The 26,835-nt window shown below is 40.1% G+C and overlaps 3 protein-coding genes across 5 annotated transcripts; 2 read left to right on the top strand and 1 right to left on the bottom strand.

Annotated features, from left to right (window-relative positions):
• Positions 1-14,419: 14,419 nt before the first annotated feature.
• yip3 (yippee interacting protein 3) lies at positions 14,420-16,512 on the top strand. The gene is made up of 4 exons (XM_064679883.1): positions 14,420-14,557; positions 15,318-15,380; positions 15,776-15,895; positions 15,949-16,512. Exons 2-4 carry the CDS (start codon positions 15,343-15,345, stop codon positions 16,388-16,390), a joined length of 600 nt encoding a protein of 199 aa, XP_064535953.1. The 5' UTR covers positions 14,420-14,557; positions 15,318-15,342; the 3' UTR covers positions 16,391-16,512.
• A 737-nt stretch (positions 16,513-17,249) lies between these two features.
• On the bottom strand, positions 17,250-18,271 carry LOC135426755 (general transcription factor IIF subunit 2-like). 2 transcript variants are annotated; one of them, XM_064680033.1, is made up of 2 exons: positions 18,032-18,271; positions 17,250-17,660 (listed from the first exon to the last, which is right to left on the bottom strand). In XM_064680033.1, exons 1-2 carry the CDS (start codon positions 18,203-18,205, stop codon positions 17,400-17,402), a joined length of 435 nt encoding a protein of 144 aa, XP_064536103.1. In that variant the 5' UTR covers positions 18,206-18,271; the 3' UTR covers positions 17,250-17,399. The 2 variants fall into 2 exon arrangements, with proteins under 2 accessions (XP_064536103.1, XP_064536102.1); XM_064680032.1 differs by having other exon boundaries at positions 17,723-18,270.
• A 431-nt stretch (positions 18,272-18,702) lies between these two features.
• Positions 18,703-19,703, top strand: LOC135426756 (chromobox protein homolog 1-like). 2 transcript variants are annotated; one of them, XM_064680034.1, is made up of 4 exons: positions 18,703-18,863; positions 18,929-18,977; positions 19,088-19,218; positions 19,286-19,703. In XM_064680034.1, exons 1-4 carry the CDS (start codon positions 18,837-18,839, stop codon positions 19,613-19,615), a joined length of 537 nt encoding a protein of 178 aa, XP_064536104.1. In that variant the 5' UTR covers positions 18,703-18,836; the 3' UTR covers positions 19,616-19,703. The 2 variants fall into 2 exon arrangements, with proteins under 2 accessions (XP_064536104.1, XP_064536105.1); XM_064680035.1 differs by having other exon boundaries at positions 19,091-19,218.
• The last annotated feature ends 7,132 nt before the right edge of the window (positions 19,704-26,835 follow it).

Raw genomic sequence — 26,835 nt, forward strand, 5'->3', positions numbered from 1 at the left:
CCGGCTTGTAGCCTTTACTATTTAAGTAAGCATCAACGATTTTTTTCCGTGCATCTAACAACAATTTTTACGAGAGTGTGTGTGTGCGCACGTGTGTGTAACTGGAAAGTTAATGCTGTCGCCGTGCAGATTAAAAGCAAAAGCACATCCAAGGTTGCCACATGGGTATCCTGGTAGTCGGTCGTATTAGCGTTGTGTCATATTAGCTCAACAGATTTAAAAGAATTCGCTGCGTAATGGCAGTGGGACACGGACAAAGTGTACTAATTCACCTTTAGGCGACATCTGTTGTTTTATGAAGCAGCTCGGACGGCAATACATGTGGCAATTGGCTGCGGGGGTAAGGTTTATGCGCGAGTGCCAGTTTTTGTTCCAGTTGGCTCGATTTAGGGTAGAGCTAATATTATTATATAGATACAAAATGTTGAACATTTAATTTTAAATACAAAGAAAGTACTTGAACTAAACTTTTTTGTTTAAAAACTAGCTTAGTTCAGGTTTTATATATTTTTGGGCAACAAAACTCCGTTCAGGTTTTGTTTTGGAGTATGGAATTACGTGCTCGCACTGGCTTTTGTGAACCAGAAAAAATTATATTTACTTTATTAAAACACAGTTCTACATTTTCTTATCAATACGCAAGCAGCAACAGGCGTGACATTGTCTGTGTTTTGCTTATGCCTTTCAAATTCTCACCACAAAAAACATTTAACCTAAGAACAATATGCCAGCATTGGCGTTAAGAAAATAAACAACAGATTAAGTTTAATTATTATTGGATTCACATCTTCATTTTATATATTTTTTGTTTCATTTTTCTAAAATGTATTTTTCTAGTGTTTTCAGGTGGGAATAATAATAAAATTTTATTTAACCTCTCAGTCGCTAGTCCGTAGTTATAGTTTTATATTTGGCTCTTATGTTATATGATTTATTGGTGCATATTATACAGCTTTCAGGCATTAACTCTTAAATCAATATTGAGTTGAAGCTGTATGCAGCTGCAATATGTAACGCCTTAGTCCAATTAAATGCCAATCATTGTGTGCTGGATGCGTTACTGGGTAGCGCTCAATTAGCCGCTGTTCCAAATCAATAACTGCAACACGCAGTAGCTGCAACTGGCAATTGCGACGAGCAGCAACTGGCAGCTGCGGGCGGAGGCGGCGTCAATCGAGCGCTAACAAAGATAAATGGCTGAAGCCACGAAATTGATTTGGTTGACAGATGAATTGCAGAATCAGTACGTAAGCGGCTGAACGTCAAAGCTGAAGAGCAACAACAGCAAGAATATCAGCATTTAAATGACAGCAGCAGCATCAATAACAGGCAAAACAACAATAGCAACAACAACTTGAACGACGGCAACAGTTGCCGGTCAACGACAACAATAAAATCAAAAGCATATTTTTCAATCAGCCATTGAATGGCAGCAATATTTCGCATAAAATGACAAAAAGTGGTGGCAAATGGGGGGCTGGAAATAGGGGGCGTGGCGGGCGAGTCTTGGCTGCAGGCCAGTGTGGGTGGCTGGCGCTGTCACTGGAGATGTGCAGCTGCGCAGCGCAGCGCATTCGAATATTGAATGAAGCACTTAAACGCATTTCAGGCCGCTGACCGTTCAAATGCAATTACGCATACGCCATGGATGCCCGGCTTCTACTGCTGCACTGCGATTGCTACTGCTACAGCAACTGCTGTTACTGCTGCTGCCGCCGCTGCTGCCAATTGACACTTTGACGCATAAATCAACTTTATTGTTTATTGATTTTTATGTTTGTTCCGACGCAACGTTGTTGAGTGTGTTTCATTTTATTAAATCTTTCTCGTGCCGTAGAAGATCATTCAATCAGTCCGGCCTGCCCACTGTGCCCCACAGTCCCTTGTTATTTATTTGAATTTATGCGATTTTAATGAAATTGGTTCATTGTTTGCAATTGTACACATCAATCGCAGCCAGCTCTCCTTTTTCCTCTCTCTCACGCTCTGCTTCTCGGCACTTCACTCGATATGTGAGGCATATCTGAATATGCTGAACAATTCATAAATCGATTAAAGATGTTTTTGAGCTCACTTTTATTATTATTATTTTTTCAGCATCAGCAGTTATTTGCATGTACATACATCTATATGTCGTTGTTGCTGGCAACCGAAATGTCAGGCCATAAATAAAAACGGCTCCCGTTTGCTCGGATTTTAGTTATCTGCATAAAATCTGTGCATGCCCAGAGTATTACATTTATTGATTGACACGAGATTTTAAAGCGAATATCCTTCTATTTTTTATTGACAGTTGAATAAATTTGAGCTATCCATGCGTAGGTTTTAGCTTTAACAAGAAAGAACGACACGCCGAATATAAAATACCCTTTTAAAATTATGGCTTCAGGTATATGACGAGAATTGTAAAGCTCGTAAGGCTTATAAATGCGGAGTTTAGTCGAAATAACCTGAGAAATAAGAAAGGTGTTCATAAAAGTTCCTAATGAGCTGTTGATATTTATCAGGAATAAATATACTTAATTGGTTCGGAGATGCCTTCTTCAAGGCATTACATATGGCATGTCAAACCAAAATAGCCTCTATAAGGGCATAATAATTGAAATTTCGGTTATTTAATAAGCCCCATAAATAAACTACAATTAAATGTCTTCAATTTCTTCAATTCCTTTAAGTTCTGTCTGAAACACTAATAACTTTTCTTTTTACAATTCTTGCCGCCCGCACCGCCGCCCACAATCAAAGTAATTCTGGTTTTAAGTCAAATGTATTCATGGGGCTGTGCAGCAACAGTCAAGTGGCAATGCTTCGAAATATAATGGGAATTCCTGAAAAGTTTCCCAAACGCTGACAATTCCCCAAAAAACTTTTGGCCCAAAAGTGGCCATAGACAAGTCACTGAATGCGGCCGGGCGCAACGTAAAATACAAATTAAAATTTAAATGAGCTGCCGCGAATCTCCTCCAGCTGGCAAGCCATCAGCGCCAACGCCAACTCCTCCATGTTGACACGTGACAAAGTCGAACGGCCAATAAAAAAATATACAATCTCCCAGCGGCCACGCCCACAGCGATTGACTGAAAGGCGTCAAGTGTTCGAAACAATTCCAATAACCGTTTCCCCGAGCACAGGAAGCGGAGCCAATAAGCGTTAGTGGAAAGCAATTCCCCGAGAGACGCCCAAAGGAAAAGCCCAGCTAATAATAGAAAACCCCCGAAGCGACGTTGACGCCGGCAGCGAATGCCAGCTAAGCATTAAATTTATAGAAACAGAAAATGTTGTATTTAATTGCAAAATGTTTCCAATGAATTTTTGCCGGCGCTTTACACAAATCTATTTTGATTTTGGTTTTGTTGAAAATTTGTATTTATTTTTGTTGGGCTTGTGTAAATGGGCCGGAAAATTGAAATGTGATGAGGCTAAATATTTAATTGTATTTATGCCCTGAACCTATTAAAAATGAGTAAACAGGGTATATTGACTTTGTGCAAATGCATGTAAGCGGAAGGCACGACCCCGTAAAGTATATATATTCTTGAACGGCGTTGGACATGAGATAGAGATTTAAAATTAATATTCTCATATACTTAACGCAGAACAAGCTTATGATTATTTTTCGATATTTCCCATTTTCAAAATAACGATAACTATTGATGTTGAGACATGTTTCGTGGGCACACAGATTATGATAACATAACTTATTAGATAACTCCTTCCATTCTCCATTTTTGGTATATACACAAATTTAAGTGACATATTCTAAACCTAAAAAAATTCATAAGAATTGGACTATAAGAACCGAAGCTATTCAAAATTGTTTTGCAGTAACAAGTACACTGCAAAAAGTTATGTTAGCCATATAGGACTTAAGTCAATCCCCGATGAGCTTCGCTTTCGCTTTTGTTTGGCCTCCACTCAACTCGGCCTGTCTACGTTTTGGACTGCTTCAGTCGGAGGCAAAAACTGCGATTCATCAACTCAAATCAGCGGAGACATGGCAGCGACATGTGACGGGCTTGTCGCCGGCGGCCGATCCTCGACTGCCACCCACTGTGACCACAAGTCAACGAGGTGATTTGCATGCATGCAACAACGGCCACAGCAATAACAGCGTGAGGCAGGCGGGTGGCAGATTAGGCGCTGATTGTGTCGATTGGCATCGCCAAGGGAGCTGCTGCCTCTGCTCCCTATCAGGCCAACGCGTCAAGTGCTGACTGTGGATGCACTGCAGCATAAATAGTAAAGCAAAGAAAGAATGAAAGGAACACACGCCGTAAAGTTAAATTCGGCAACCAGGATGCCCCATTCACATTCACATTCCCCATTCACATTCGCATTCAGAATCGCATTCACATCGCCATCGCCGCATGCGTTACGCAAATTGAATTCGTTGGCTGAAATTTATGCACCGTCGCGTTCGCTGTTGTTGCCCAACATGGAGACGATGGAGCTGATAGAGCTGGAGCAGCAGGAGCAGTTGGAGACAGCCACTGGTTACAGTTCCATATCGACACTGTTGCAGCATTCGGACCGCAGCTACTGCATGTTACTGCCAACTGGTAACTGAGAAATTTATGCTTTGTTTTGCCCTGCGAAACATGCAACATCAATTCTCGTTAACTTTTCATGCACGGCTGCGCCGTGGCGCACAAAATGGACACACTCCATTCTTTGGCCTGCAATTGGTCTAGTCAAAAACAAGTATGAGTGCTCCAGTCGAGAGTGCCCGACCATCAGTTACCCCGAACCCAGCGCCAAGCTGACCTTACAATTATTACAATTTTCTTCAATAGGAGCACCAAGGTATTCAAAGAGTGAAATATTCTACATCTGTATATACCATACGCAGCTTAGTTTTAATAAATTTATTTTATTAACCCATGAATGCTAATGTCAATATTATAGCCGTTGCGAAAAATGCAAAGTGATTGGCGGCCCACAACGTCTCAATGGTCGCTCGCTCCATCCCTCTTCTTGGGTTCGGTGACATCTTCAGTTGAATAGCATTTTGCCAAGATATTAATAATAAAATAAACAAGAAAGAAGGGTTATCTTTGCCACGCCGAAGATTTAATACCCTTGCAGACCCAACCTTTTCACAATGCTCATAGTGCTTTGCCCGTATCTAAGATGATGATATCTTGAAAACCAAACATTTTTCCATACAACAACCTACTTTTCGATCGTTCCTATGGCGGTTATATGATATAGTATACCGATGTAAATAAGATTTTGCATTTATGTAAATAAACAAAAAAAAACAAAAAAAATTTCCATACAACAACTTAATTTTCGATCGATCGTTCCTATGGCAGCTATATATACATAGGGAGCATAAGAAAACTAATAAATGTCGAGTTTGGTCAAGATATCTTGATAAACAAAAAATTTTTCCATACAACAACCTACTTTTAGTCCGATCTTTCCTATGGCAGCCATATGTTATAGTTGTCCGATTCAGCTGGCTCCGACATATGTTCTGCGTGCATCAGAAAGAGGCACTTCTGCAAAGTTTCATAAAGATAGCTTTAAAACTGAGGGACTAGTTCGCATAGAAACAGACAGACGGACAGCCGGACAGACGGACATAGCTATATCGACTCGCCTGTTGATACTGATCATGAATACATATACTTTATGGGGTCGGAGATGTATCCTTCTATGCGTTACACATTTCACGAAAAAATTTTAATACCCTCTGCAAGGGTATAATAAATAAAAAATATATGTATACAAATATTGTTTGATATACATTTTGAATTTTAAAGCAAGAAAACTGAGAAAATGCAAAGTCTGTTTTTATACCCTTGCAGAGGGTATTATTATTTTGTCGTGAAATGTGTAACGCATAGAAGGATACAACTCCGACCCCATAAAGTATATATATTCTTGATCAGTATCAACAGCCGAGTTGATATAGCCATGTCCGTCTGTCCGTCTGTCTGTTTCTATGCGAACTAGTCTCTCAGTTTTAAAGCTATCTTTATGAAACTTTGCAGAATTCCCTCTTTCTGTTGCACGCAGTTCATATGTCAAAACCAGCTGGATCGGACCACTATATCATATAGCTGCCATAGGAACGATCGGTCGAAAAGCATGTTCTTGTATGAAAAACATTTTTGTTTTTAAAGTTATCTTGACTAAACTTGGTATTTATTAGTTTTACTACGCTCCCCATATATATGCGAAATTCTATTAAGATCGGACAAAAATATCATATAGCTGCCATAGGAACGATCGGTCGAAAATTAAGTTTTTGTATGGAAATTTTTTATGTTTTTCAAGATATCTTGACCAAACTCGGTATTTATTAGTTTTACTACGCTCCCCATATATATGCAAAATCCCATTAAGATCGGACAACTATATCATATAGCTGCCATAGGAAAGATCGGTCGAAAATTAAGTTTTTGTATGGAAAATTTTTCTGTTTCAAGATATCTTGACCAAACTCGATATTTATTAGTTTTACTACGCTCCACATATATATGCAAAATTCTATTAAGATCGGACAACTATGTATAGCATATAGCTGCCATAGGAACGATCGGTCGAAAATTATGCTGTTGTATGGAATATATTTTGTTTTTCAAGATATCTTGACCAAACTCGGCATTTATTAATTTTACTATGCTCCCTCCACTTATGCAAAATCTTATTCACATCGGGCAACTATATCATATAGCTGTCATAGGAACGATCGGTCGAAAATTAAGTTGTTGTATGGAAACCTGTTTTGTTTTTCAAGATATCTTAACCATACTCGGCATTAACTATTTTCCCTGTGCTTCTTAGATACGGGCAATTCACTATGAGCATTTTGAAAAGGTTGGGTCTGCAAGGGTATTAAATCTTCGGTGTGCCGAAGATAGCACTTCTTTCTTGTTTTTTTTTAACATATGAACCAACCAACAAAAAGATTTAACAACCACAAAAAGTGAGCAGGTTGTCGCTACCAAAAACCTTCAGGTGATAGACATCAGCAGATTTCGCTGTAGATTAAAAGCTTAAACTTGTTGGGAATTGCAAGCATCCAGCAATGAAAATAAGGTAAGTGCATTCCTGGGTTAATTTTCTGTGTGCTTCACGTCGGAGCTACAGCTGGGTTAGTGAAAGAGCTTCACTTTTTTGCATAAATAACTTTTTATTATACATTCTAATATTAATCTGGCCAATTCGAGGTCAATGTTTAATTTAATTCATTTTTCTAGCTGCAAAAAAATACTTAAAATGCTATGAAATTTTATGGTAGCTGTGATTTGAGAAAAAAAGGAAACTTATTAATTTTCTTTAAACAAAAACATATACTGAAAAAATTATAACTGAAAAGATTAAGGTTCTGCTCGGGACTCACGATCTGATGAACTCTCGCTCAATGGCAACATATTCAATTACAGAACGAGCTTAGAAGAATTTTCACCTATTATTATTTAATATAAATATCAATTTATATAATTATAATATAATTTGGATATCCACTCTAAACTCTCAAGCGAATTGGCTTAAATGCTCGCAAGAGCTAATATTATTTCTGATTTTTGAACGCATCACAGCACTGCTAAGTGATTTTTTGTTGGGCCTTTTGCACAATTGAGCATTGTGCACAGACGATTTGCTAGGAACATAAGCCACAAATACTTTCGATAAATTTATACACATACCAGAAAAATATAACAAAAATAAAAAGATGTGCACTTGAAGTACGACAGGGGGGGTTGAGTTGAGAAATAATATGCAAAACATGGCCTGACCTTCGTGACAGGGCGCACAACGACACCTACCACCAATTGCGGGGGCCATTCAATAAAAATGTAAATTAACTTATCAATTACAACGCCAAACAACAATAAACTCGAAGAGGCAACTGGATTGGGGCTGGGCACTGTTAAGATGCGCGCGTGCCCCATGCAAATATTGTTTGAGGGGGCGACTTCATCTTGTGGCCAATGTTGAGTGCCGGGGCATGGGGCTTTTAACGATTTTCTTATGCAAATCGCCCGGCCAACGTTAAAATATATTCCTGCTCATAATTTTTATTTCCGTTATTCAAGTTTCAAGATTGTATTGCACACTTTTTGGCATCGTTGTCGCATGGCCAGCAGGCTGCTGCCTGGCCAAGTCCTTGTCCGCCACCTTTCCTGTTCTCCTTACGAAATTTGCCTTGCTAATAGACTAGAAGTGTGCCGACGAAGAGCCAAGAGCTCAGCTTGCCGTCTGGCTCTTTGTGGTGCGGCGGCCAGTCAAAAGGACAAAGTGGAGTCTGGCGCACAGATATGGCGCCATCGTGATGCCTTAAATGACATAAGTTACGACTGCCCGGGGGTGCATTTATTTTAATATGTAGCTGATAAGAGCCCGTCCAGATATCTTAATGAGATAAGAACGCTGTTAACTGCGACTTCTTCGTGAACTTTAGTTTATTTTTTAAGGTGTCCTCTCAAACATTGACTGAGTGCGGTAAATGCATTAAGACGCTCATACAACAAGACATTTGGTGTCTATGGACTGACTGGATATTCGGAGAAACAAAGAGTGTTTTTTATAAATAAAAGACAACATTTTTAACTTTAAACATAATGCATTTTTTCAAGATTTTTACACACTTGCAGCTTTGTAGTTTTTTCAGGCCTTGGGCTGCGTGCTAATAACCAATCTGCCTGTAAATCAATCAGTCAGTCAATCAGTCAGATAGTCAGTCAATCCGTCAAACAATATTTCAGTTAGTCAGTCAGTTAGATAGTCAGTCACTCAATCAGAATTTCAGTTAGTCAATCAATTAGATAGTCAGTCAATTAGTCAGTCAATCAGATGGTCGGTCAGTCAGTCAACTAGAATTTCAGTTAGTCAATCAGTTAGAAAGTCAGTCAGTCAATCAGTATTTCAGTTAATCAATCAATTAGATAGTCTATCAGTCAATCTGTATTTCAGTTAAATAGTCAGACAGTCAATCAGTCTGGCATTCAAGCAATCACTCAATTAGTCATTTAGTCAGTTCATCAATAAGTCAATCGGTCAGATAGTCATTGAGTCGATCAGTCTGTCAGTCAGTAATTTGTTCAGTTGTACAGTCAGTCAATTGTACAGTTTTTACATATAAATATAGATGAACCTAAAGATGTCTCGTTCTCTGTTCAGTTCTCTGTAAGCTGTTTTGCCTTGCATTTTCCGGCTTGACTATAACCAAAAATTTCGTAACAATTTTACTTACTTCATTTGAACACATACCGGCTAGCCTAACGTGGCACAAAACGTTTCTATTTGCAATACGTTGCCTTTAAGTCACCCAATATTCACATCTCCCGTCCGCCCGTTGCTACTTTTATCGCTTGTTGCAGCTGCAAGCACCTCTGGAATGGCAAGATATGCTCATCACATAAGCCGCCTACAGCATTTTCACACAATGCACACAAGCCTCATCAGGCAACACTCGCACTCACCTTTCTGGGACTGGTCCAGAATTGAACCATCAGAACGTATGAGAATATTCACGAGTCGCCAGTTCTGTTGGGACTTGGCACTCAGCCCGGATGCAGGCGCGGCGAAGCGAGGCAAATGGCTGGACATGAACTGGATGATTCGGAGCTGTTGATGGTCATGCTGGTGCATTTTCATATTCACACCATTTGGGCTGGTGGAGTGCCTCTTATGGCCAGGCTAGACAAATTATGGCCACGATTCTGACTACTTGTTGGACTCTGAAGGGCTCTTAGAGAAGAGGCTGGCAGTGCTGCTGCTCCGGCGATAAGCATTTGCGTGATTAATGAAATTTGATGCCCCTGCTCAGGAGAACGGCGCCGAAAAAGAGCTGTGAACGGCGCTTGAGTGGAGGAACCAAATAGGAAAGGCTATCGCCGAAAATTAAATACCTTTTTTCTCTTTTTTCGATCAATGCTTCTATGACAGCTATATATTGTAGTGCTCCGATCTAGCCAGTTCCGACCTTTCATGACGATAGCTTTAAGACTGAAACACTAGTTTGCATCGAAAGAGATGCGGCTGTTGATACTGATCATGAATGTATATACTTATTTTATGGAGTCGAAGAAGTCTTCTTCCATTTCCATGCCATACACATTTTGGCACACAATAAAAATACCCTCAACAAGGGCATATTAAGAAAGGCTAGCGAAAGGTAAGCTAAGGCTTTTGCACACCTTTCCACAAAGCAATTGCACAATCGGTCAGCATGACTTATGAATATGGGCAGACAGTGGGCGGGCCAACTCGTCTCACAATATCTAATTGGCTGGCCTGGCCAGTACAATATGGTCCAATTAGAATTTGTAATCGCGCACGCTTTGCCCATTTGAATTTATATCGAAATTTAATTTAATTAATAGACCGCCAAGTGGGGCAAAAGTCGGCCAGGTGGTGTGTCCACTGCCATTCTTATTGGCCAAACGCGCGCCTATCGCAGCGGGAAGTGTCAAAAAGTCAACTCAATAACTGTTTATTTAACTGGCATATTTCCAATTTCCAACTTTGTGGCCTAGTTGCAATTGGCGGCTGTGTGTGAGTCAGGCCCAGACCGAGACTCAGTTAAACTGGTAGTCAACAGCTTCGTTGGAGGCTCCACGTGGCGAAATTTGAGCCTCTTTGCATGTTGGCAAATGTTTTGAGCCCGATAAGAGCTGCATTTTATTTGCCCAATCAATTTGATTTCACTTGCGCTGTTTGGATAACTCAATAGATAGTTGCATAAGGCTTGATAGCTACGGAAAGGCACAAAAGCTTAACTTTAAGGGTTACAGAAAGTCAACAATTGAACTACTTCCCATAGATGGTTTTGTTGTTTCTCTATAAGTAGAAACATTGAATTTAAGAAATTAGGAAGTACCAAACTTGCGTTCATTTTAAATCAGAAAGATCAAAATGAAAGAAAATCTGCCGTGAATAACTCAACAAATTTTAAAATGGCTTAGCTTTCCTTGGCATCTCTAAGACAATTGCTGTCAATTTGTGTTCAGTAAGATAAGTCACTATTTTTAGCTGTTTTTAAGATTGAATTCAGCTTGTTTTTGAAGCGGCCTTTTATCACACTGACAACAGTTGTCAAAGTCGGCGACTAGCTCATATCAGTTCGCTCTCAGAACGCTTGCAGCATTTATTTCCAATTCCATTCACTTTCAATTTATTTTTGGCCAATCTGCACATTTTCCCATCTCTCTTTTACGATGGCTGCCCACCTGATATAGTGATCGATATCCATAATGGGCGACTAGCTTATACCGCGCCCACATCTAAGCCTACACGCCCATTTGCTACCGTTTAGCCAGATTGATTTCATGCCAGCCGCTGCACGACTCGCTGATCATTTCCATTTTCCAGTGGCAGCCGCACAACGCCCACAAATGTGGGCGAGCCGCATTTTCCCAGAGGTGGCCATCAATCAAATTCGAATACCAGTGCGAGGACGAGAACTGCACTTCACTTGCCTTTGTGGCATGGTGGCGAACGGGATGCAGGGGTGCTGCAGTTGGGACCCTGAGCGCTTTTGGTTGTTAAAATTGTAGCGGCATCATTTTTCATATCCGCGGCAAACAACTGCCAGAAAAAGCTAAAAAAAACAATATACAGTCGAAGGCATGGAAATCGAGTAGCAGCTAACAGCGGGAGCCGCAATTGGACCTGGAGCTCGACCTGGACCTGCAGCTCGTGTCTGTGGAGCTGTGGATGTCGAATGCGTGATCGCCAGTTGTTGCGTTTCTTTCGACTGCGCCTCCCTCCCGAATAACGCTTTGTTTTTGTACTAAGCAAACTAGTCATCGCCGCCCCCTACCATTGGCGGCCCACCCCCCTGGCCGTTACTTGCTTTGTGTGCGCAGCGAATGTTTCGATGCGCGCGAATTTGTTGCAATTTCTCATTGTCAGCAACGCGTTCGCCGGTAAATTTTGATTAAACGCTCCACGGGAATTCACTTTGCTGGCCCGTTTCGCGTTTCGAGTTACTCGTGCGCTTTTCTATATCCTGTACCCATGGAAAGTGCCCAAATAGAGGGTATAATGCACTTGTTCCAGTGCTTGATCCATTCGTGGAGCTAAGTTTATCTAGCCAGAGCAGAGATATAAACAGCTTGACAAGCAAACAATTTTATTTATGTTTCAATTTTATACTAGTTTATATTTTATTGAATATCGATAACTCGATTTCTTCAATATCGATAAATATCGATGCAGCCATGTTATGTTAAGCAAATTTGAAATATATTTTAGTGAATGCCTTTTCTGATAACTCTTCTCGATTTCTCAAACATCGATAAATATATGATATATATATATATATGAAGAACGTGTATGAATACAGGGTGTCTTATGGACGGGCAATCTTGATTGCAGTACTCTTACCTGGTTTTTGGAGCTTTTTTTTGTGTACTCTCCGATAGCTGGACCTGCTGTCCTTGCCCACTTTCATTTGAATTTGATAAATGATGCTCGTCCCAGAGCGATATGTTATGCAATTTAGGGATTTGTTTTTGGTTGCGATATTGCGGAAAAAAACCTTAGTTGGTTAAATGCTAGCACATCGCAGTTATAAATGAATACGGCTTTTGAAAATCAATTAGAAGGTCTGCTAGGTGAAAGCGCACCTATCTACAGCAGCTAAATACAAGCTTCTTTTTTGTTCAAGGAAACCTGATTAAAGAGATGGCTACAAATGAAGTGTGCAGAGGCTGCGGGAGAGCAACGGCGGTGCGCATTAATAGCGCCTCAATAACAAGCTGTAATAATAATTTTGGTCCAATTAATCAGCGTTAAATCAGCGAACCGACCTCAAGCGACGCGATTCCATTCGATGTTCACCAATTGCCGCCTTTGTTTTGCCAGCCTTTTTGTTATTATATGTATATTCCTCTTGTTGTTGTTGTGCCCGTTGTTGAAGCGGATCAATGTCTGGGAAAGTAGCAGATGCCCAAGTCGATGTCTGGTTCCATTAAGCTTAAATAATATTAAAGCAGCAGGCAAGGGAATTCAATTTGTGCAATAATATTGCTAGAGTTTTAAATTTTGAAGCTGAGTATATAATTATGTAGATTCCTCTTTATATGGTTTCCTGATTAGTCTTATTCATTTTATTTATATATTTTAAACTTGCGCCTATAGATGAAAAAGTTCAGTTTAAAGTTATAAATTAAAGATGAAAACTTGGATCGGGACAACAGAGTAATAATATACAACATATGTATGCATGCTCAGAAATGCCAAACGCAGGCCACTTTTAAATATGTATGTATATATGTACGTAAGTATGTATGTACGCAGGTATATGTATTTATGCATGTGTTCGCATCTTTGTTGTTATGTATGTATGAATGGATGTATGTACAGATGTTCTCTTATACCAGAGGCAGGCCAAGTTTACAGCGCTGTAAATTTAAATAAAACGAATTTTCCATCATAGCTGCCCTACGCAATTCTCATAAATCTAAGATGGCTCAGCAGGTGGCCATGCTTTGAAAGTTAATGCAGTGTTACATTAGTAATATTGTCAAGTAAAAAAGTTATATTTATATATGTTCAAGTGTGTGCACATATATTTTATACATATATTTTATTGATCTATATGTAAATACGAAAACAATTCAGACCTGAGCTCAGATCATCTCCTAGTTACATACACATGTCCGTCATATTGACAATAATTGTCAATTTGATGGGTTTCAAGTGTTTTCGTTGTGGAACCTTTGACTTGAACATTGTTGTCTTTACCTTTTTGCGCTTTTGTAAATACATAAAATTGCCCAGCATCGGTTGTCTCGTTGCCTGATTGTTTTCGATGCTTTTAGCAACTGATTTTCAACTTAATTGCTTCGTTGTGGGTCTGTCTCGAATATCCAACGTCTGTCAGCAGGCAACGGGTGAGCCGTAGGTGGTCCCATAACGAGCTAATGAAATGTGAGGTTGGTAAAGAATATTGTTGGGTCTCAGCAATGAGTCAGGAACTGTCAAAACTGACGACTCCACTTGCCAGAAAGAAAAACATAAAATACATGCAAATTGTGCGGTAATTGCTTAACTTATCATCATCAACGTTGGGTTTAAGTGATTTCGATGCTGTTGAACTTTTGTAAATGCTTACAAAAAAGAAGAGGTGTGTCTTTGGAATGCCAAAAAAATAGTATTTTTAGACTCATACTTCGTTTTCATAACAGCACTATAAAACATTTTTACTATAGGAGCTACATATGTACATGTATAAATGATATACTAGGATATATTAAAATATATTAAATATATTTTTCAAACATAATATTTCCAGCATCCGAACATATCGACTCTTATATACATATAGGCAGAAATGCTTGGATTTATAGACTGGGTTCTAATGAATTCTGCATTGCCTCGCAGGGTTACATAAATCATAAATAATATTTGTATAACAGTTTCGAAAAAGAAACTATGCGTATTCCTTTGCGCAGGTCTCAGACTTATCGATAAATGGCAAATGCCCAGTAGCTTTTTGCAGCTGACAAAGTCGTTGAACACGTGCAATATACAATAATAAAAATTGATTGGTATCAGCAATTAAGTTCCAGTTTTGCAAGCTATTTGGATTTCTGTAAGTTTGACTTGACTTTGGATTTGCTAATTAACACATCGCGAAGTTTGTGTTGCGTTTAATTAATGACGCCCATTAAAATTTGTAAATGTGTGCGTCCCCTTGACCAGAACAGGCTCTGTTTATTTTTAGAGCGGAAAGCAAAACGGCAGCTGCCATTTTTTTAAGTTGAGCGCGTTTAATTTGCATGAGGATCAGGAAAAAAACCAGTCGACCAATCCACCAGCTATAAACTGGCCAACTGCTCCGCCTGACCCTCTGTGTAGGTGTCGTTGTCAACGCCGGCTCAGCCCCGACTTGTCAATATCGCTTACATCATCATCATCAGCATCATCATTATCATTGCCAGCATCATATTGGATGCCCAACTAGACAATGTCAACTCCGGGGGCAACCGGCCAACAGCGTGGCGCACATGTCAACCCGTTTGCTGGCTACCCAAGTCCAAGCCCTTGTCACTGGCCACTTGGCTGTCAGCCAGCGGCGCCTGCGGTTGACACTTTTTCGCGCCGACACGCCCGCTAATCCTCTCATGCATAGCATCAGACGAGGTCGAGGTGGCAACAGCAAACGCGATGACTTGACACTTTGCCCAGAGACAACAGCGGACCCAGCTGGTGGCCGAGACCCAATTTGTTGCGCACAAACCTTGGCTATAATATTTATATTAGCCCTAAACCCTTCCATATCGTTTACACGTTGTGCTCTCAAGTGAAAAACCTATTCAAATAAATAAATACATAAATATACTTATTTACAGCTTGTTTGGGCGATACCTACTCAAGATGTCCAGTCCCAAGCCGAAGCCGGAGAATAAGAAGAGGTAAGTCTGCGTTTAGCTGAAGTCGATTTGTCAAAATATTTTGCAGACACCCATTGAAAATGACATATAAGGATATAATAGTTTTTGCAAATGCAAAATCACAGAACACTTTTAGCGCCAAAAGGAATATATGTATTGTTGATCAGAAGATAAACTGAGTCGATATAGCGTAATATAATCTATACAAGCTAAAGTCTTGAAATTTAAAATTATCAGCTCCCATACCATACGCAGAAAAAGGTTTTTATTTTTCCTTGATATTTTTAAAACAAATATCGATAAATATCGATTTTTTGCTAGAAAATCATAAGAGCTAGATACACCGAAATTTCTCGTATAGAGTATAAATATTGAAAGTATTTTTTTTTTTCCTATACTCCTCCATAATCTTACAGCCAAACGCAGCCGAGCTCTGGCTTTGGCAGCGTCATGGTTGGTGTCTTATTTGACGACGGCATTGTGCTGGCCATTCACACAATGGGTAATCTTATATACTATCTGGATGATCATATCTAGTAAGCGGTTCGAATAAGTAAGCTCGGCCTTTCAATTAACTAGTTTAATTTAGCTGTGGCGCCAGTAGCACAGGATTTGATCGAGAGTCGCTGATGGAGGTTTCTACAAAACTGGAGAATATAGCGCGCAACAATAGCAACAAGGGCGTAACAGTGGCCCAAGCGCTGGACCTAATTGTCAAGCTGTACGAACAGGTGGAGACTGCAGAGCTGCTGCTGGCTGGCGAGGATCCGAGTGGATTGCATTTGATAGCACTAAAGTGTCCGGGCACCAGTGCGCGTGTCAATTATGCGGCTCTGGGACCAGGTTCGGCAGCGTCTTCCGAATACCTCAAGAGTCAATGGCGCCCGGATATGAATCTGAGGCAGGCGGAACAGCTGGCACGCGCAGCGCTTTTAATGGGTAATATGAGTAAAGTTGGAGTCGATGTCTGCATCATATTCAAGCGCTCGCCGGAGTCAGCAACTCGAGTGGAAGGCCATGATTCATCATAGCAATCGAAGAAGTTGCAATATCATATCTATCGATTTGACTGATTTTGCTTTACAATTCTTAAATGTTTATTTTGTAGCATAAATAAATTAATTGTTGATGCTCCCCAGCTGGCTCCAAATAATTAACCACATTTTTCAGCATTTCAGCTGAGGCAGCAGCAGCAGCAGCGGCGGCGGCAGCCAGGAATAGATTATCTCTCTAGCTATAATAAACGTCCTGGTCATGGACGTCTATGTCTCTCTGAGCCCAGTTTGGCCAGATGATTATCGCAATCGCTGGTGCCCTGCTGCAGGTAAATGCAGAGTAAGCACAAATGATTTATGCGCCCAGGCAGCATATAATTAATAATGATTAAAAGCTGGCGCCCATCAACAGCCCCATGGACATGCTCATAAGCAACTCCGATTCCTTGGCTGTATATAAAGCTACTAATCGCTCCGGACATCGCCAGAGACGACGGAACTTTCCTACGAAATGAAAAGTGGTATAGTCGCGAGATCCACTCTCTGGCGCCCTGGAGACGGCCCGCTGTGTGGATTAAGTTGAATTTATATATGGCATTTGAATGTTTCTCATATTGGCCACGAGTTCACGATTCATTGCCAGCCTTCCTGCTGCCTGGTTGGTGTGCGTGACCAGGTTTCATTTTCATTAGCCTCGTTACCCTCGGCCTCAAGGCTCTTTGGGGCCTGGCTCGGTGTGTGGTCTGTGCTCCATTGACAGCACCTGGGTGGCATTATGTTGTCAGCCTCTTGATTTTTACCGCAGCAAAGTTGCTAATTGATTTTGGCCCTGCAAATTGTTTTGGAAAGATCTTTTGTATTTCTGCGGTGTCATAATAGCAATTATTTTAATAACTTATTATTTAGGGCCAAGCACGCCATGTATATTTATACAATACATTGTTGAGTTGGCAACGAAAGGGAAACCTTGTGGAGGTTTTGAATATACGTAAAGGGATTTTCGCATGATCCGGAAATTCCCCGCGGCCCATCTCCAATCTGTTGTTTATTTAGTTTCATTTTCTGGCTTTTGGTAGTGACGATATTCCTCCTTTAGTTCCCACATCTGTCTATGAGCCGGATCCTTGCTATAGTCGCCAATATCCTTGAGTATAGCCTTCAACACAAACACCGATTGCTTGGTAATGAATTGCAGATCCTTCAGCGTATAGTATTGATGCTTCTCAAAGGCCTGAAACAGCATATCCATGATGTTCTCCTTGCTGAGCACCTTTGTGGCATCCTTCTTGCGTTTGCCATCATCCTTCTGGAAAAGACATTGAAAAGGGATCTGAATGAATGTTTAAGCTGGCGGTAACTGAAACAAACATTGTGAGCATGATTGCTGACAGGCTTGTAGCTCTTCACAATATGATTGAGGGCTTCGGCGCTGCGCATGGGTCGTACGCCCCGTATGGACTGCTGCTTCATCTTCAGGTACTGAGCATTGCATATGGGCAGACATTCCATCTTGTGGGTTACCCAGCCTTCCATGACGGAATCTGTATCATCGATTGTTGAAAATATGCCCGTAAGCCGTGCCCCTTTTATGGCTTTGCACAGCTTCAGGTCGTGCTCGCTGGCTAAGAGTTTGTCTGGAGCCAGTTGCATTAGGTCCTGGCTTAAAATCAATTTCACCTTGGCTGGTTCCTTATCGTCGCCGGACTTTTCCATGCGCATTGTTGCCACTTGCATATCGTTTGGCGCCTGCTCCCACATTTGGGCCACATAGTTGGGCACCTTTACTAGCCAAATACCGCGCGAAGCCTTTGACATATCCATCTTTTTTTTCTTTTGAATTTCTTGCGACATATTTTTGAACAAAACTTCGTAAGTTCACAGAGAACAAGAACTTGAACGCGACAGAGCTCAATGGAAAATGAAAAAATGCCACTTACAATTCAAACAACAATTATGCAAAGGCATACTTTGATATATATTAAGTTAAAAACAGAAATTTATCTAACATTTTTGTAATGCTTACTTTAAACTGAGCGCCCAAAGCAGTTCAAAGGTTTTTACTGAACAACAATTGAACCAGTGTTGTCAAAAGTCGCTATACATATGTATAGCTAAATCAGTTTAAAAAATAGCCAGAGTAACAGGTATTATTTAAATTTCAACAGATTCCGACCTCTGAAAACATATAAATTTAGTTGTAAGCTAGCGATTTTGGGAAGGAACCGGAACTTGAAAGCTCGATAGCAAGCCTAACGCATCCCTGGACTATGAATATTAATATACCAAATATGGACACATTCATTCAATACTGTGTGCTGGGCAGGTACATCTAAATTGTATACCGTTTTGTTATTATGTTGACAGCAGCGACTGTTAAATCAAGTCTGTTTTTTATTTAACGTCAAGTCAAGCGGGCTAATTATTTATTATAATATTAACATTCGTTTTACGAGAAATTGTTGAGAAGCGAGCACCAGCAAAAATGGGAAAAAAGAAGAATCTACATGCGGCAAGTCGAGTTATAATTTACTCATCTTATATTATTATTTTTATATTTTATTTGTTTTATTTTAGCAAATTTATGGCAAAGCGTATAAGCCAGCACCTGTTAAAAAAATGCCGGGTAAGATTTTTACCATATTTTGAGGTTAGCCAGACAAAAACAACAACAGACGCAAATGCCACAAAAATGTTATTTTTCGAGAATTTGAAAACTTACGAAATGTATTTCAGTAGCTAATGCCGAAGCAGATGCTCCTCAACGTCCGGGAGCAGCAGCTTCTACAGCAGCAGTATCAGCAACCGCAGCTCCAATAGCAGAGGGAACACAACCGCAACCTGCTCGCCCCACACCACGTCAGCGTGTAAGTTGAACTCTGTTTAGCTTTTAATTAATTCTTGGCAGTATCTTTGCATTTTTCTTTCTCTTAGGGACGTCCGCGCAAGAATCCTTTGGCGCCCGATGCCGCCATGAAACGAGAGGACAGTGTGAACAATACGAATGCCATAGTCAAGGTACTGCTGCGTTCGCTGAAGGATCACAATAAGCCCATGGCTACTGTCAATAATGGATTTGCACGTGGTCTCAAGCCGGATACAATTGTTGCCGGCTTTCGTCATGAGGGTCAACTAATGTTTGCTGTCAAGTTCAAAAATCGCAAGTTACCTGAGTTAATTAGTTCGATGGAATTGAAGCTGCGAGCACCCAGCCTGTTGATTCAATACTACGTTACGAATTTGCAATACCCACACAATGAATGATTGATTTATTTTTACAATATAAATATATTGTATTATAGTAGAAGAAATAATAGAAAGCCCTAAAGATATTGTCGGTGGATCGGCTTACGATTTGAACTGTCTTTCAGCCTCAGCCATGGGACCAAATTTGGGCTCAAACTTTGGTTAGTCACATATTTTTGTTATTGACACAATTTTTTTTAATTACTTCATTCATGATTTATTATTTAATTTATGATTGCACAAACATATTTTTCTAGAAAAACATCTTTGGGGTTGATTCTCCTTCAAAAGTTCCTTATTTTTAACGAAACCATCTTTGATGAAATATTTGGTTCGTTTCGGGATTCAGTTCCGCTGTTTGAGAAAAATTACTTTGCAACTGGCTTATATTAAGAAATAAATGAAATTTAGTTTCAAAGGGGGTTGGTTTCAAAACCATTGCGGTCTTGCTGTTCACCTTAGGGCAAATGTAAATCTTTTGGGCAACTGCACCATACAATAGCAGCCACAGGTGTCTTTCGTGCATCAGTGAGTACAGTCTTCGCTCAGAAAGTAAAACGGTCGCGAATTAGAGTTTTCGAGAAGTTAGCACTATCATATATTCGCAGTTTTTTAATCATTAAATCTTAGAGCAGAAAAAAACAAACGAATCTTTTGGCATATCTGGGAGCGTTTGGTCCAACATTTAAAAAGTAATCGTAGGGAGGTTGAACAAGTTGCTTAGAGAGTCTCAGTCACAGTAGGCTGTCCTTGTTGATCAATTACAATCAAATCAATCATATATATATATAATTTGTTTCTTATAAAAAAACCAAAGAGTTTAATTTTCTGAGCGACCACTGTACTTACAGATTTGCAAGTTCACGTCGCATTAAGGTTACCATCACGCTCTGGTTCACATATAAATTCAACTGGTTGCCGGGCCAAATGCAATACCAGCGCACTCATATATATTCTGCGGCGTTCGCGAGGTACCGCCTGATGGCAAGGAGGGGCCGACTACTACAGCAGCCACAATGCCGCAGATAAATTTTCATGTTGTCACACCTGCGCCTCGCATGCACACGTAAATATATCTTCGAAGCGAGCCGCCAAAAGGTGGCATTTGCAACAATTTCAGGCGAAATAAGATATCAAGGGAGAGGCACTCGATTCAGTTCGCACCCTGCCAAAAGAGGTGTAAAAAATTGAAAGCGAAATATTATTAAAATGCCGCATTGTCGGACGTCTTTCAGTGGCGGTTGCAGTGGCCGCTGTGGCTGCTTCTTGGAAGTGGAATCTCTCTCTCTCCCTCTCTGTCTCTCGGACGCGCTGCCTGTCTCTGTCTCGCGATGCGTCTTTATTTATGGCGTATATTTGATTTTCGAATTTCGTCCCTGGGATTCGTGTCTCGTGCTGTTATCGCCATGGCATTGACATTTTGACTGCGCCTCCGCTGGGCAGGCGTGTGTTGCAAGAAGGAGACCTCGCTGCATAAATATTTGCTTATTTATGTTGCAAAGTCAACACTCTGTACACAAAGTACACAAACTGTGGCTGTTTATTGGTTTCATCAATACGGGGAGGGAGCTGTGCTGCATGCGGGTTAACATTTTTGGCTTTGCCATGCAACAGGCTCGATATAAGCCCAGAATCAAGATAAATGTGCAAAGTTGCACGAAATAACTCGGCGAATGATTAAAGGTTTCAAGATAGGGATTTACACCGATGTGATTTAAAGATTAAAAAGAAAAACATTTATTTATATAGTAAGTGCTGCAAATACCAACCTACATTATGAAAATCACTCATACGCAGAGTTGCATAATTTTAAATTATTTCAATACATTCATACACAATACTTTTAATACACAATACTTTTAACAGTTCACAATTCTATTTGTTAAATATTTGTGAAGACTGAACGGCTGCCAATAAAGAAAACCGTTTTATACACTTCGATAAAGTTTTATAATAATGACATAAAATGGGTAACACATATTATCGATAGAGTACCGTTCTTGAATATATCTTAACCCAACTCAGCAGCAGCCATAATTCTTCAAGGGTATTTAACACTCGACGTGCTGAATATAATTATATACTTATTCAGTCAACTTTTAAATCGAAGCATTTTTGCTGTCTTCGCACTTGCTTCTTATCGACAGCAATTCTTTGATATACACAATTTATTATCATAATTTTTTAATCATTCTGCTCAAGTGACCCACTCATTGTCAGCTGTGTATGTGTATACGAACTCCTCGTACCATTGTTCAGTGCAGATTAAAAATTGTTCACATCGGCTCGGCAGTTTATTATATGGCGCTGTGGTCTGTGGTCTGGCTCCGAGCCGAGAACTGTATCCGGTTCTTTTAACTACCCAATCATAATTCACCGGCCAGCCAGGCGACGCGCCCATGAAGCGAAAGGATAATCGCGAAATGCGTGCGCGACCTCCAAAAAAAAAAAAAAAAGAAGCCGCATACCCCTGCGTCTGGGGGTAATAATTTAAAAAATTGCTCTATTATTTATTTGAGCATATGTCAATGAAATTTATTTATTTATTCACAGCAGCAACAATAAACAAAATGCCTGTGAAGTCAGCGTGCTGTTAATGAGCAGCCTGATGGGTGGATGCATGCGGCAGAGGCTGCTGTGCGGGGGCTGGTAACCGTCGAGGGGCAGCCGCTGTTGACGTTAATTGACCGCAACCATTTTTTTGTTGCAGCGTGCAGTAAATTTTAATGAAATTGCTGCCGTGCACTGCGAAATGCTGTTGTTGTTGTTGTTGTTGGGGCGTGGCCAGCGCATTGCTGCATCTGCATCTGGATCTGCATCGGCTCAAAGTGCTGATGACACGCCTGTCAGCGACACTTTGCGCCGCTTGTTGCATAAAAACATTTACAAAATAAAATAAAAATGTATATATAAAAATAAAACTTAAAACAAAATATAAAATCATGTAAATTGCCGAGGCTTAATTTTCGACGCACTGACAGCGGATAAGCGGGCTATGTTGGCGAGTCTGTTTAACATTTTGCTTTCTGGCCATTTTTGATGTTGCTGCATTTATAAATTAATTAAAAATAAATTACTTTATGTTGCATGTCACATTTCATTAAACTTAGCAAGCGGCAAGGTTGTCCAAGTAACCCTTCGGGCAATATAAATAAATAAGTACGTTGCATTTTTAATGCGGCACAAGTTTGGGACAAAATTTCTATGGAGAATATATGAAAAATGTTCTAGCACACTTAAAAGAAGAGACCTAATAATTTATCTTTCATGCTATAAAATAAATATCTAAAATATGTAATTTTATTACTTTAACAGAGTTTTCTGACCCTGAACAATACAATTATATTCTTAAATCAAAATGTTGTAATACAGGGCCAACATTTTTAAACAATAATCCTAGAATAAGCGAAAATGGAACCAAATAAATTATATAGTTATATTATTTAGTGAAATTTAGAAATTCAAGTCCCACAATTTCTTTTGTATTCATATATTTTCATATATTATATCATTTACATTAATTAGGAAAATGTCTTTCCATCATACAGATTTTAAAGAAAACTCGCCTTTTCAAAAAAAAGCGTTTATAATTTTTTCTGAGTGTACATACTACCTAATCTAATTGGAAATAATTTGGGCGCCTATTGCCCAAATCGAATAATGCATCATAAATAGCTCTTTAATTGTCAAACTTGGCAACTAATTCAACTAACCGCCGGGTTTTGGGTCTGACCCGAAAATTGGTTCATGTGTAGGATTGAAAAGAATTTGATTAAGCACGCCAGAGCAAGTGAATGGTTCTCTGTAATTTGCCTAAAACTAACAAGCTGAGTTAGTTAGACTGACAGAGAGATTTAGCAAATGCCGCTGGCATAATACCGAATTTAATTTAAGAGAGACTTGCTGCTGACTTGACCTGACCCCAAAGGTTGCCGAGCAAACAGAACTTATTAAACCAAAGCAGTGGCTATAAGGGGGGAAGGGAAGCTGTAGGGCGTGTCCGGTTGGTTAAGTGGCAAAATAACAGAGGCTCTCGAAGTTCGGACTTGAGCCCAAACTGGGTAAGGAAATTACAGGCACACACTTGGCTCGAGTGCTGCAGTCGGCTCGCAACAAAACCGCAAATTAGTTGGCTGCCTCGACGGACCACAGATGGCAAAACAAAAACAACAATAACAACAAGAACAGAAACGGCCACAGCAAGAACAACAAACAGAATGAGAGCTGCCAGTTGCCAGTTGCCCCCAATGTCAAGCGCATCCACATCCACATACACAGAACAAACCCAAAACCAAAGCGAGAGACAAAATAAATAAGAAAATATTGGTCGAGCTGCCGTCGCCGGAGGCGTCTTTCCAGGAAACCCAACAAGAGGCACAGCCACAGCAGCAGCAGCGGCGGCAGCGGCAGCTTCACCCCCATGACTGGCTTCCTTGGCTTCCTCAGCCTCTGTTGCAGTCTCTTATCAGCTCCCGCTGCTGGTGTCCCACTTCAAAAAATGTTGACGCGAGCATCGCTCCAAATCGCCGTCAACGTTGTCATCGGCGTCCGTTGTTGCTTGTATCGACTCCAACTCCATCTCCATCTGCATCTGCATCTCCTCCATATGTACTTGTGTGTGCACTTAGATGCCAACGTCAGATAAGCTCGCCCCAGCCAAGTGGCCACGACTCCTCCGGCTGCTTCTCGTGCGCATCACGCGTTCGCTTTTGTTCATAAATTATAATTTTATGATCACGAACATCTTCGTGGAATATGTTGGCCGTTGCCGTTGCCGTGGCTTCATTGTCGCCATCGTTGTCGCTTCCAAAGACGCGTTAAATATTAAAGTGTCTGCGCGAGAGACTGAAAATTGGCTTCGCCCGGGCGTTGGCTTGGAGCAGTGTCATCGTTTGTGTTTGCCATTTGTGTTTACACTAATTGAAGAACTCCACGTGGACACTCACTTTGACTTCGTCACAGCCATGGACACACTTTAAGAGCACAATATCCAGCACCATCTCAATGCCAAGCGGCTTCCGTGGCCAGTGGCGCAGACGCAGACACAGACGAGACCCAGTTCTCTTCTGTCTCTGGTTTTAATCGTAAAAATTCTTTATTGCCTCCGGTTGGGGCAGACCTCTATCCTAGGCTGAAATTAGTTTGTTTAAGTTTGCCGACTGAACAGCAATAGCAAATGATGAGTCTTGTCTCTTTATTGAAACTCGTAAATCAATTAAGTCACCAGACAGCTGAACTTCAAATATTGCATTATTTATGCCTTTTAATTAGCATACTCCAAACGCTTCACTCCCAGTTTTAACACTCGCAATTAAAGACAAAGATTTTCAAAATGATATTCGAATTCAAAGTGTGCCGCTCCAGAGCCAAATTGTGTGCGCAGCGCTCAACAGCAATGAAGAAGATCGATCGAATAAAGTTTTCCACACAATAATCTACTTTTCGACCGATCGTTCCTATGGCAGCTTTTTGATATAGTGGGCCGATCCGGCCGTTTCTGACCAATGAACTGCCTGCAAAAGAGAAACAGACCGACACGTCTATATCAACTTGGAAGTTGATGCTGATCTAGAGTATATATACTTAATGGGGTCGGAGATGTCTCTTTTATGCAAAATCAAATCACCCTCTTCAAGGGTGTTATTATAATAAGAGAGAGATAGAGAGAGAGATTCATAATTATATCCCAACTAGCTTAATTGGCGCAGGGGTCTTTTTGGCGAACGGTCACTCTGTTACAGGCTACAAGCGAAGCCATGACTCGAATTTTGAAATATTTATTTAATGTGTTTTTTAAAGGTGTAAGTGTGTTTGAAACAGCCACAAGTGCTGCTTAGTGTGTTTTTTGTTTTTTAACCTCTTAATCAGTGCGCGTGCAATTCTTTGCTTTGGCGAAGCCCTAGCGCTTATCAGTGCAAAAAAAAGTGAACGGCAAACGCGTGAAAAAATAAAATGAAAAAAAAAAACAGTTGCACAACTGTTGTCCAATCCTGTGTACATTGTTCTAGAAAAAAGCGTTGTCTATTTTGTTGTTGCTACTGCGGGCGTTTATTTTACATTTCGGCATGCTTGTTCCTGTAACTCGGTGTATGCAAACATATTTACATATGTATGCATGGATATAATGCGCGTACGTGACAAAATGCAAAATCATTATGGCGCGCATGTCAACTGCTGCAGCAAAAGAGAGCGATAGCAAGAGGGAGGCAGAGAATGGGAGAGATCCTGCCTGTTGGCGTCATGTTTATAAAACGGCTACACAGAGTTGGTGAGAAGCAAAGAGGGAAAATGGAATAAAGGCAAAGATGCGGCGCCTATGTTGTTGTTGCTGGGTGAGTGCGATTTCTTAGTATTTTTTTAATACGCAAATACATACGGAAAAGAAATACATTTGAAAAATAAATGTTATGATGATGTATCAATTTAAAACATGATCGATTTACTTTTTGAATATACATAGGTATATCTAAGCTTGTCAGAGCTGGAGATGTCAGTTATGTATGTAAGACTCCTATAGTTCTTCTATAGATTTGTGCATACCCTACTAAAAAATGCATCCTAAATTTTTTTTCTTTAGCTCTTATGAACTCCACTATGTGGTCAACCATTGTATTCTATTTGCATTTAGCTGAGCTACAATCTAACTGTTGTAAGCAACTTGTCTGCAAGTTAAGCTTAACTTTAAGTCAATTCATAATAATTGAAGATTATTTGAAATTTATTTTGTGCTTTATTACGTTTCGACAATTTGTTTTATGTTCAGCCTATTGCATTGCACGATATTCATTATGGAACAACAAGAACGGCAGCAAAATATTAACACATTTTGCTTCGTTTATGCAGCTTAATTTGAATTTGCAGAGCTAATGAACTTTAGCATGCAATAAAATGAAATTTAATACAACTGCGTGGCTTCATAACCGGCCCTAGTGAGTTCTCTTCGTGGTCGTGATCCTAATTAGTTCCTTCCGCATAATTGTGCAGGCAACAAGCTATTTTAATAATGCTGCAGCAGCTAAATGAATTTATTGTTCTGCCCAACCTCCAGTGGGATTTTCTAGGCCCCTTTATGCCACTTGCAGATTTGAAAATGTACGAATTGATGTCATTTAACATGTATAAGATTTTTGCAAAATCAATTGCAATCCATTCGTTACTCAATTAAAATGTTGGCAAACTCCTCAAACTTTTCTCACTCGCAGTGTCATAAATCTCCATTTGCAAGCAACAACAAAATG

Source organism: Drosophila montana, unplaced genomic scaffold (genome assembly GCF_035044405.1).
Source record: "Drosophila montana isolate Dmon_TW-CO22-7 unplaced genomic scaffold, ASM3504440v1 contig_2081_1, whole genome shotgun sequence".
NCBI classification, from domain to species: domain Eukaryota; kingdom Metazoa; phylum Arthropoda; class Insecta; order Diptera; family Drosophilidae; genus Drosophila; species Drosophila montana.